The 12,387-nt window shown below is 38.1% G+C and overlaps 1 protein-coding gene across 1 annotated transcript in view; it reads right to left on the reverse strand.

The window, feature by feature from the left end:
• Positions 1 to 3,611: 3,611 nt before the first annotated feature.
• The window catches only part of TERB2 (telomere repeat binding bouquet formation protein 2), a 29,674-nt gene continuing 20,898 nt past the window's right edge, over positions 3,612 to 12,387 (reverse strand). Inside the window, exon 7 of the mRNA XM_073618943.1 lies at positions 3,612 to 4,136. Coding sequence (XP_073475044.1) covers positions 4,045 to 4,136 — 92 coding nt within the window. The 3' untranslated portion in view covers positions 3,612 to 4,044. The remainder of the gene's footprint in view (positions 4,137 to 12,387) is intronic.

Here is a 12,387-nt window from a genome sequence, read left to right on the forward strand (position 1 = left end):
CTGGACTGTAGCGTATCTCATCTTGTCATGCTGCAACGGAGGTCCAGGATCTGACTGTGCAGTCAAACAGCGCAGAATTACAAACCCATTGGCATTTTAAACCTTTCTTATGTATGTATTTTAGTTGTGCATTCAGCTTCTCCTCTGCATTTAGCCCTATAGGCACATCCACACTACAACACAAGGGGCTGTAATGCATAATGCAGTGTACTACAATGGACCTTTTTTCATGCATTGAGCTGTTCTGTGTTAGGCAGCCTGTTCAAAATGATTGGGCTGTAATGCACAAAAGAATGGTGCAGGCGACATTTTTTTTTTTTCCACAGAGCACCACACAGGAAACCATGCGTATTGGAGTGACTTTCACGGTGCGTGGCTCTGCAGGACATGCAACGTATGGGTAACTGCATCATAACTAGGGTGCTAGGTCCTAGGTGGATACTACATTCTGGGTTGTATTTGCCTTCTTGTTCTGCTTTTTTCAAATGCAAGTAACAAGCTAGCAAGTTGTTACAATTCTGTCTACCGTTCCCTTGGGTTGATTGGTGTTTGTAAATCTGGATACAATTGGCTGATTTGCCTGAACCTGTGCATGCAGAACTGTCTGATCTAATGAAATTGCATAAATTGGGAACAGAGAAAAAATGTAAATAAATAAATGTATGATTCTTTTCAGATTAAAAATGTCTGTATGAATATAGTCAGGTGAATCAAAAACATTCATATTAGGCCCCTTACACACAGAGCTGCCTGCGTTTTAGTGCACCGAGAAGGGACAGATGCAGTGTCCAGTCCCATTGCCTGCAGCCCGTTGAAGTCTATGGCTGCAACTGGATGGTGCTGAACGCTGTACCATGTGGTACCCTTGGCCCTATGCATTTAAGGACGAACGCCCGAAACACAGGTCTTCTGTGCTCAGCAACCCTATTCAGTGCAGAAACTAAAACGTCACCTTTATTAGTTTTTCTTTTACCTGTCAGACCCCCAGAAAAGGCTATTAATAACAACAACATGGAGGCAGTTACCAATCTTATTCATTTATATGAAAGGACATTCTGCACAGGTTACCAATAGCGGCGAGGTGCTGGAAATATTTCAACCAAGTGAGAAATTTACCTTGAAGCAGTATTAAACTCAAACGCAAATATTTTATATTGCAGCTTACCAATACTTTAGATGTAGCGTCTACATTCATTTTCTTTTTTAGGACTTCTTTCTTCTATATCCATGGTGATCTAGTCACTAAGTCTGTTTTTCAAAAGAACGAGCTCTCTTGTAGATGTATTGTTTACAGAAATGAGACAAATCATATACCACTGACAGGGGTGCTTACAATGATCAGCTTTTATTTATCTATGTAAAAGGCCTCGTTCACACCGTGGCGCAGACACGTCAGATTTTCCGCACGCGTCCTGAAAGGGCACACAAAAAAAAATTGTTCTCTATGTGCCTTCACAGCAAAACACTGATATCACGTGCGGATTTTTTTAGCATGGGAAAGAAATTGACATGACAACATTGGTGTGAATAGGGCACATAACGGAAGCCCATTAAAACTGATGAAATCTGATGTCAGCTTTGCCATCAGTTTGAATGCATTCTTATATGCAAAAAGATCATTTGTTTGTATACAATATATCAGGCTCAGTTAGCAAAGTTTAACCACCCCAAGTTTGGACACTTTCACCCCCTTCCAATCCAGGCCAATTTTCAGCTTTCAGCACTGTCACACTTTCGATGACAATTACTCAGGTGGTATTTATTCACCACTGGGTTTTATATTTTTTGCTATATAAAACAAAAAGACCAAAAATGTTGAAGGAAAAAAAAGTTTTTCTTGGTTTCTGTTTATAAAATTTTGCAAATATTTATTTTCTTAAATTTAGGCCAAAATGCACTCTGCTACATTTCTTTGGTAAAAATAACCCTAATCAGTGTATATTAATTTAGTCTGTGTGAAAGTTATAGTTTACAAAGTACAAACTATTATATATATTTGAAAATCGATTAGTCCTGCTTAGGGATTGGGCAGCAAGGATTAAAGAGCCAACTTAAAGAGGAGCTCCAGCCCACCCCCACCAAAAAATGACAAATACTGTAGCTGCTGACATTTAATATTAGGACACTTACCTGTCCAGGCATTCTGCAATGTCAGCACTCCAGCCAGTTTTTCAATCGGCTCTCAGGAGCTGCCGCAGTCATTCCTTGTAAGGGAAACCGATAGTAAAGCCTTGTGGCTTCACAGCCAGTTCCCTACTGCGCATGCGCAAAGCGCGCTGTGCTTTGTGAATTACCCGGCGGCGGGGAAACGGGTACCCTCTCCCCTCCCCATGTAAAAACATGGAGTAAACATTCAAAAAAGTTTTAGTATCCTTCTTTAAAAAAAAAAAAAAAAAAAATTGCAGTAATTCCAGGTCCATCCAGGGTGACGCTCCTGGAATTACTGCACATTGCTGTTTTTTATGACTGAAGGATACTAGCACTCTATGGAACTTTTCAATGTTTACTCCATGTTTTTACAATAAACCCACTATACAGTGTTACACTATGTGTGTTTTTGTTTTTTTTTTTTTTTTATACTCCTTTCCATGGATCATCATTTTTACTTCTGACGTGGATCAATATATATCATGGAGTCTGTCTTCTGATGTTGGAACCTCTCTAATACTGGAAGTGGTTTACTCTCAGATCATAGTTATATGCTGAACCTTGTTGAGGTTTTAACTCATGAATGCCTATTTGACTCCTATGCTGTTTAGTATACGAGTCCACCAAGTCCAAGTGCAAACCTTATCTTTTGTTTATCTACATGATCAAAATTTGATATCACCAGGAGAAGTGTGAGACTTTTTTCATGCTGCACAGTCAAGAATCCTTTTGAATTTTGATTTATTCATCTTTTGAACTTTTATCCTGAATTTCAATTTATTTACATACATATATAGTTATATCCATACGATATTGTTGATATTACATTTATTTTTTTTCACAGTTCATTTATTTTTTATTTGTCACCTTTGGAGCACCACATTGTCTACCTTTTTGTATTTACACTGTATGTCTAGTGAATGTTGGCAGCCTACTAGATTTATGCACAATTTTTTTCTAGTCTTTATCCTGCTGATTGATTGACATCTCCTCCTACCGTTAAGCAGCTGACACTGGGACGTCCTATAACTCTAATAGGCAAAGCTATCCTGTAACAGTGGCAGTTAAAGTACTGGTTCTACTGGCAAGCTCAACAGGTAACAAAGTAATTATTAGAATCAAGAGGCTTTGTTTTTCAAACAAGGCAGCACAGAAATGCAAGAATAAAAGGTGTCAATGTGTGTAAAAGCAAATGTTTTCTGTAATATGGCCCTGTGAGAAACTGCACCTGTCAGTCAAAAGCACCCTGTAATTATTCAGGACAAAATGTTGCCACAAGGCTTACAAAGTGGCTGTCGGAATCCATGATCACAGATATTATCTGTTTACGGTTAGAACAAGACTTTCAGAAAAAATGTCTGTTAAACCCCTGCGTCCTAAATGGACAAATTGGCTCACTGTGACTAACTTCATATTGTCTTGGCTTGCCAGCAATGATGAATTAAGTGGCCATCCGAGGCCCCAAGCTCCTAGTCCATTTACTCCTTTTATTCTCACCCACTTTTCATAGGGTTTTTTTTTTTTTTTTTTTTAAGACCATCTCTTAAAAGCAGGGAGGTACACGGCAAAATGGCCTCATCCTACGGGAAGCTAGTATGCTGGTGCAGCTAGTACAATAAAGATATGCTGGCAGAATGTAAACAAACATTAGAGGCGATGGACAGGATTGCAGGCTAAGTATATATCTGGCTTGGCTGTTTCAAGATGTTTCTCTAAATTAAAAGAATGAGACTAAGAATTTCTCAGTAATCCAAAAAAGCAAAACTGTTGTTAGCGTGATCATATTATTTAATTTTTGTACAGAAATCCAATGCAAAAATATTACATAAATATTATAAACAGATGGTAACATAACAATCAACACTTTTTTTCCCTTTAAAATTTGTAACTTGGAGCTTAAATACAATAAACTAAATATTCTGAGGAGTCCGGTGTAAAATCATGCAGCTCTCCTGGGAATTTTTTCAATTGATCAATGGAAATATAACCTATAAGAGATAAGATCTACTTAATATAATGAGAAACACCCCTTCCCCCTTGATGGCAATGCAAGTAAAGAAAGAAATGAAAAAGTTTTAAAAAAAAAATAAAATAAATACAAATATAAAATAAATGTAAAGATACCCCTGTCGCCCCTTATACACTCCCCATGCAAACAAGCAGTGTTGGACACACATGTATGAAAACATAAAGTGCGCTACACATGGGAGGTATTGTCACCAACATTAGAGCAATAGCAATAATTCTAGGGCCATAATTTAAGGTTAACTCTAAACTGATAACCCATAATGGCTTTTAAAACATCACCTAGGGAGAATTTTGGGTACCATCATTTTTGTGATTTCACGGGTTTATGCAATTTTAGGGCTTGACATGTTTGATATTTACTTAATGCAACCCCATCTTTTATATTCCACCAAAAATAATTGGGTATAATATTGTTTTGTTGACACCAAAATTTATTTTAGTGTATTTTTTGTTTTAAAATCTGTGTTTGATAAATGGCTGTGCAAATAACAAAAAAGTGAAACTGCAAAATGTATCTGGGCTCATCGGCCTCTTGCTTCAGGGTATGTGGCCAGATACATTTCTACACGTATGGTGGACTTGTCCTAAATTGCGCCACTTTTGGATGAGGGTACATTCTATTATTTCAGTTTTGACAGTCAGTATTACCAAAGACGCAAGTGTTACCCTACCGAATAAACCAATCGAAAATGTCCCGAGACACAGACAGACGGTAATATACTTCATGTTCTTGGCGGAAAAAAATGCTTTTGTGAAAAGCCCAGTTATAGATATAGCCTTAATATAGCATAAACTCATGTGGATAATGCTAAATGAAAAAATGGTTAGTGTCTTGTGAGACAAACAACCCCTCTTCGACAAAATATGGTCTCCCTGGCTTGCTTATTTACAGGTTCCTGACATGAGGTGCTGACTCCAGGAACGGTTGGCGGTAGATTCCCTTGACGGACTAGTCATCTTTTCTTCTCCCTTCTTCTGACCTCTTTTTTCTTCCTTTCCTCTTGTTATGCCAGTCCTGCGACCAATACCTTTTCACCCCTACACCCCTGATCTCTGATCTCCTAGGCTCAAAAATAGCACATCGCTCTTCCCTAACATTGTTTTGTGTCAGCCTTGAACATTTTTCCCCAAACACAAGAGTAGCTATAAGGACCCAGTTCTAAACCTACAACCTCTGCTGTGTCTGGCAGACAGTTTCTCTTCTTGCTGAGCCACCTGAGATGCTGGACAGCTCCCTGCCTGATTCCTTAGACAACCTTGCCTTGTGTCTTGTTTCTCTTGAACCCTTTGCTCTTCCCGTTAACTTCCCATTTAGGTCAGGCCTTTGCACTTCTTGTTTGCCAGATTGTGTTCTCTCCAGCCAATATCTCACTCTTGACATTCCTGTTGCCATCCCAATCTTCGCTACCATTTGTTATTGACCTTTGGCTAGTTCCATGACTATGTTTCTACTTGATACCAACCTGCAACCACTTGTTACTGACCTTTGACTTGTATTCTGACTAAGTTTCTGCTTGATCCCTACCTGCTATACCTGCTGCTGGACCCCAGCTTGCTTACTTCCTGGTGGGGTGATCCTGAGGACCGTGACCTGATACTAACATGCAGCAAAACCCATCTCCACCATCAGGAGCTCTGGTAAATACCCATTAGTCCTTGGGTGAGCATGTGTCATTCATCAGGGTGACCTGCATATATACCTATCCTGCTGGTCGATGGGAGCCTCTACTGCTTTAGCTACTGATTTCTGAGCCTGCCCGTGACAGTATTGCTGGTCTACTTTCTCCCTGTGGCTAAATTTATCATTGCCAAACCGTGGAACACCATGGACGCTCCCATTATTAGAGATACTCTTTCCATACTGAATCACCTATGTGAAATTGAAAATAAATGATTAGCCTTTAACCACTTCCCGCCCAGCCTATAGCAGAATGATGGCCGGGAAGTGGTTCAGTTATCCTGACTGTGCATCATATGACATCCAGCAGGATAAGCCGTGATTGCACACCCGTAGGGGAGCGCAGCGTGGCGATCAGTGGTGTGGTGTGTCAGTCTGACACACCGCATCACCGATATCGGTAAAGAGCCTCTGACGGAGGCTCTTTACCACGTGATCAGCCGAGTCTAATCACGGATGATCACGATGTAAACAGGAAGAGCCGTTTATCAGCTTTTCCTCACTCGCGTCTGACCGATGCAAGCCGATCGTCAGCTCTCCTGACGGGGGGGGTCTGTGTTGTTCTGTTTATCAGCGAAGCTCCCCCCCAGGCAGATGCCGCTAGGACCACCAGGGATGCCCACAAAGGAAACCAACAGGTATGCCAGCCTAGGCCACCAGGCATATGCCAATCAGTGCCCAGGCAGCTGCCAATCAGTGCCCATTAATATTGCCTGCCAGTTCCATCAGTGATGCCTATCAATGCAGCCTTTCAGTGCCCATCAGTGCTGCATATCAGTGCCACCTCATCAGTTCTGCCTTATCAGTGCCCATCAGTGAAGAAGAAAACTTATTTTTCCTTGTCAAAAGAAGTTTATTGAGTATACAATGTTATAAAGATACATAAAGTAAGTTTACAAGGATCTATAAAGTAAGCTCATTGTTTTACAGTAGGGTTTATATAGGTAAATATCATGAAATTTCAAATATTAAACGTTGGGTTCACGTAAACCTAAATTAAAGATATATATCATTTCCTTAGTTACTTTTGTAGGTATTAAAATGATTTATACCTACTATACATATTGTTTACAAGTAGAGTGTATATAGGTCAAATAAATTCTGATAATAAGCTTTAATCGTAAGGTGGAGAAAAGGAAAGAGAAAGAAGAAAAAGGGTTGAAAGGTAGAGGTATGGTCCACAAGGTTGTCCCGCTCGTCAGTTTATTATTCTTTTTAGTTCTCTTTGAAGCCTTAGAATGGGTGTCTCTGTAAGTCATTTAATCTGTTACCATGGCAACAGGACAGAGTCATTGAAGTTTGACAGGAACTGTTGTTTTATCCAAGGATGCCAAAGTTTTTCAAATTTTGGAATTTGATTTTGATCGATGGCTACCATCTTAGCATGGGACATTGTATTATTCATTCTGTGAATTGTTTCTGCTAGTACCAATGTAGGAGATTTCCATGCCTTGGCCACTGTTTGTTTTGCAGCCGTTATTAGTTGGATCATAAGTTTGAATTGAGAGAGTGTTAACCATTCCGGTTTTAGATTAAGTAAAGTTAAATATGGATCTGGTTGTATTATTTTTTTAAATATTTTAGATGCAATCACGAAGACTTCCTTCCAGAAGGTTTGGATTACTGGGCACGTCCACCATATGTGTAAATATGTGCCTATTTCTGGGCATCCTCGAAAACAAAGAGTTGAGGTATTAGGTGAATATTTTGCCACTCTAGCGGGTACAAGGTACCAGCGAGTTAGGACTTTATAATTTGTCTCCAGTGCTAAGATGTTGGGTGAAGATGACTTAGATGTGAGCCATATGTTAGACCAGTCTGTGTCTTCTAAAGTTCGTCCCAGGTCCTCCTCCCACCTCTGAACGTAAGAGGGTCTATTAAGATTTGCTACTCCATATAATTGATTATAAAGTGATGAAATTGTACCTTTAGCAAATGGATCTTTTGTACAGATTGATTCAAAAATGGATAATTGGGATAATGGTGTATCCCCCTTTAGGAATGGTGTATAGAAATTTTTGATTTGGAGATATCTAAATATCTCAGAGTTTGGTAGATCATATTTTTCTCTAAGCGATGGGAATGAAAGGAATGATTTAGATGCTATGAAGTCATTTAGTGTCTGAATGCCTGATGTTGTCCAAGCTTTAAAAGAATTTGGGTAGATCCATGCCGGATAAAAGGCCGGATTTCTGATAAAAGAAAGGAGAGGATTGTGTGGAGATTGTAACTGATATTTGTTTTTTAGTTTATCCCAGAGAGATAAGAAGTGTTTAGTTATGGGATTATGAATTTTAAAGCGGTCTTTAGGATCAAGCCATAATAAATTTGATATTAATAGAGGGTCATTTTCTGAAGCCTCTATAAATACCCATAATGGGATTTCCTGTTTTGCATGGTATTTGGACAGACTGGCCAAATGTGCTGCTCTGTAGTAGTTAGTAAAATTAGGGTATCCCAGGCCTCCTTTATTTTTGGGAAGATGTAGTGTGTGTATAGGTATACGTGTTTTAGAAGAGCCCCATATAAACGAAGTTGCTCTTTTTTGTACTATTCTCAAAAAATAGGAAGGAATTGGAATAGGGAGGACTCTGAATAGATAAAGCAATTTGGGTAGAATAGTCATTTTGATTGCATTAATCTTCCCTATCCAGGATAAAGGAAGTTGCGACCATTGTTTTATTAGATTTGTGATCTGTCTTAATACAGGAGGATAATTGGTTGAGAATAAGTCAGAATGAGATGCTGTTAAATGAATTCCAAGATATGGGATTGATTTTTCTGCCCATGTGAATGGGAGTGCAGCCCTAGCCGGGATCAATTCCATGTTTGTGAGTGAAATATTAAGCACTAGGCATTTCTTAGGATTAATCATAAGGCCGGATAGGGCTGCAAATCCATCAAGAGCTGGTATTAAGTTAGGACCAGAGACCTGTGGTGATGATAGAAAAAGTAATATATCGTCTGCAAATATACATAATTTGTGTGTAATACCTCCTACTTCAATGCCAGTTATAGTTTGGTTTGTTCTGATGTATTGGGCCATGGGTTCGAGTATAAGGGCAAATAATAAGGGAGATAATGGGCAACCCTGTCGGGTACCTCTTTCGATATTAAAGGCTTCAGATTTGTATCCAGCATATTTTATATAGGCTTTGGGTTTATTATATAATGCTTTGATCCATGTTAAAAAGTGGGGTCCAAAGCCCCATTTTTGTAATGAATATTGCATATATTGCCAGGATACTGTGTCAAATGCCCTCTTAATATCGAGAGATAGAAAACATAAAGGGATTTTCCGTTTTTTAGCAATATGTGCCAATAACACTGCTCTGCGTATATTATCACCTGCCTGTCTATTTGGCATGAAGCCTACTTGATCTCTATGTATTAATTTTCCTATAATGCTATTGAGGCGTTTTGCTATTATTTTTGCTAATAATTTAATATCGAGGTTTAACAGAGAGATAGGCCGATAATTCACACAGGAAGTATCATCAGAAAGGGGTTTTGGGATCATACAAACAATTGCCATTAGTGTTTCTTGCCGAAAAGAATGTCCATCTAGAAGTTTGTTAAAAGTTTCAGTGAGAATGGGAGAGAGTATTTTTGAGAATGTTTTATAGTATAAAGCCGAGTAGCCGTCTGGGCCTGGTCTTTTGTTAAGTTTTAGGTCTTTTATGGCGTTAGCAACTTCATCTATAGTTATAGGCTCATCCAAACTGCTTTTTTGATTCTGAGATAACTCAGGTAAGGTTATTTTTGAGAAGAAGGATTCAGCTTCTGTAGGATTAAATTCATTGTTTGTCTTGTATAAAGTTGCGAGATGTGAGTGAAATTTATGGACTATTTTAACTGGATTACAAGTGTAAACATTTTTTGATAATTTCAAACGTATTGGTTTGAAAGATTTGTTGAATTTAATGCCCGAGCCAAATATGTACCTGGTTTGTTTGTATTCATGTAGAAATTGTGTTTGGAGCGTTTGAGGGATTTATCAACTGACTCAGTGAGAAATAGATCGTATTCCAATCTAGATTTTTCCAGATGAGATTTTGTACTCTGAGATGGATTATCTTGAAATGATATGTAGGCTGCATTAAAATTGAGTTCTAGTTTTTTTGCTAGATTTTTGCGTTCCCGTTTAAATAGTGCCATTTGTCTTTGTATTGTACCACGCAAGACAGGCTTATGAGCTTCCCACAGTGTTATTGGGGAGATGTCTGTTGTATTATTAATTGATATGTATTCCTTTAAAGCTTGTTCAATGGCTATCTGATGTAGTGGGTGTTTGAGCATTATGTCCAGTAAGTACCACGTTGGGTCATGCGCTTTTGGTATGGCTGAGGCTATAGTAGTGTATACTGCATTATGGTCAGACCACGGAATCGGAATTATATCCGATGCAATAATTTCTGGTATCATTCCTATTGTTAGAAAAATATCTATTCTGGTGAAGGTTTGATGAGGGTGCGAATTTCTTTTTCATTGGGTTACTTTCTCTCCATGAATCTACCAGATTGTATTTGGAAAGAAGTTGAGAAAAAGGTAATCTAGAGGTTATTTTGGATGGTGTAAAAGGTGATTTATCTAGAAATGGGAGGAGGACCTGGTTCGAATCCCCACACATTATCACTGTTCCTATTTTGTGTGTATTAATCACTTGTAATATATGTGAGAGGAATGGTGTAGGTTGTTTGTTAGGAGCGTAGTAGGAAATCACCGTGATTGCTGTATCCATTATATAACCCATGAGTATCAGGTATCTACCTTCTGGGTCTTTAATTTCTGATGATAAGGTGAATGGTGTGGATCGGTGAAATGCAATTAGAGTTCCCCTTTGCTTGGTACAGGCAGAAGCCGTGTAAATTTGTTGATAAAAAGGAGAAATATATTTTGGAGTAGAATCTTTGGTGAAGTGTGTTTCTTGGAGGCATACTATGTGAGCCTTCTTGTTATGGAAAGTACGGAAGGCTTTGGTCCTTTTTTGAGGGACATTTATTCCCTGAACATTCAGGGAAAGTATATTCAGTGTTGCCATGGCAATAGATCAAATAGTTTTGACTTACTTTTTGTTATGCAGAGCTGACTGCGCAGATCAACCTGTGTGGACTGAAGAGATGAATAGATAGAAAAGAAACCAGTGAATTCTGGAGTAAAGAGTAAACAAAAAACATATGAGATTAGATGATACATTGTATAAATTATTTTTTGCAAGTAATCACAATTTACCCGTGAAAGAGAATAAATATCTCTCTCAGGGGAATAAGTGCCTTTGTCACACTCCCACATAATATGGTTGGGAGAATGAGGAGGGCTAATGGGGGTACAGGGATCTTCCGCTTACAGGAGAGAAGTGCTATGTCAAAAGACATCAAAATGATGTTTCATTAATTGGAGTGCAGAATATAGTTTTTGTTGAAATTATTTATTCCAGGGTGGTTGTATATGGTTAGTCTTGCCCTAGGCTAAATAATTCAGTTAGAAAGGTACTGTTAATAACTTTGGTATTGATGAAGATAGTTTGAATTATTTTGGGATTTTAACCCTTTTAGAGTAAACAATTACATATTTTATTCATATGTAACTGTTTAGATATGTTAACTCATAAAATTGAGGTTGTATTGCTTCAGATTAGAATAAACAAAAACATAATTCTAGGAACTAGTTAGGTAATAATAGATTTGTTTTAAGAAAAGAAAGAAAAATCTTCCATTACTTCTGGATTATTGAACATATTTGTCCTAAAAAATAATAAATCTATTGTTATTACCTGATAATATATAACTGAACAAGAATTTCCTTATTTCACTTATATATTCTAAGGCTATATGAATCAGAAGTAGTAAGAAATATAACTGGAATGTAACATGATCCCACACAGTGTGTGACTATCAGAATGCAGTTACATTCAGTTATAAATATAGGTTTTTTATAGAGAACCATCTCTTAGTATAATAAATGAAGAGATATCAGGAATTAGGATGTCAGTCCATTGAATCTTCTTGGTCCATGGATGATGTGGCATAACGGCCTCTTTTGTGAGAATGATGATTCCCATTTTGTTCTGAAATTTTCTGGGTGCTGCCTGAAGGTGAAGATGACGCCATTCTTCTGCGTGTGGGAGTGTTGCTGCTTGTGGGTTCTGTCAGATTTAATTTTAAAAGGGTTTGTTGTAGTTCATCTGCTGATCTGCTTCTGTAAATTGTACCTTGGTAGTTAAATCTGACTGAAAAGGGGAAGCCCCATTGATACATAATGTTGTGGCGTTGCAGTTCCATTAGTTGGGGTTTCATGGATCGTCTTTTAGTAATAGTAAGTTGGGATAGGTCAGCAAAAATTTGATAATTGTGTCCTTGAAAATTAAGTTCCTTTTTTTCTCTTGCAGCAATTAGTATTTGTTCTTTCGTTCTGTAATAATGAAATTTTGTGATTATATCACGTGGGGGTCCATCTTTCTTTTTGCCTGTGAGGGCTCTGTGTACTCTGTCCAGTTCTAAACGTTCAATAGGGATATCTGGCTTTAGTTCTTG

Source organism: Aquarana catesbeiana, linkage group LG03 (assembly GCF_042186555.1).
Source record: "Aquarana catesbeiana isolate 2022-GZ linkage group LG03, ASM4218655v1, whole genome shotgun sequence".
Taxonomy (NCBI): domain Eukaryota; kingdom Metazoa; phylum Chordata; class Amphibia; order Anura; family Ranidae; genus Aquarana; species Aquarana catesbeiana.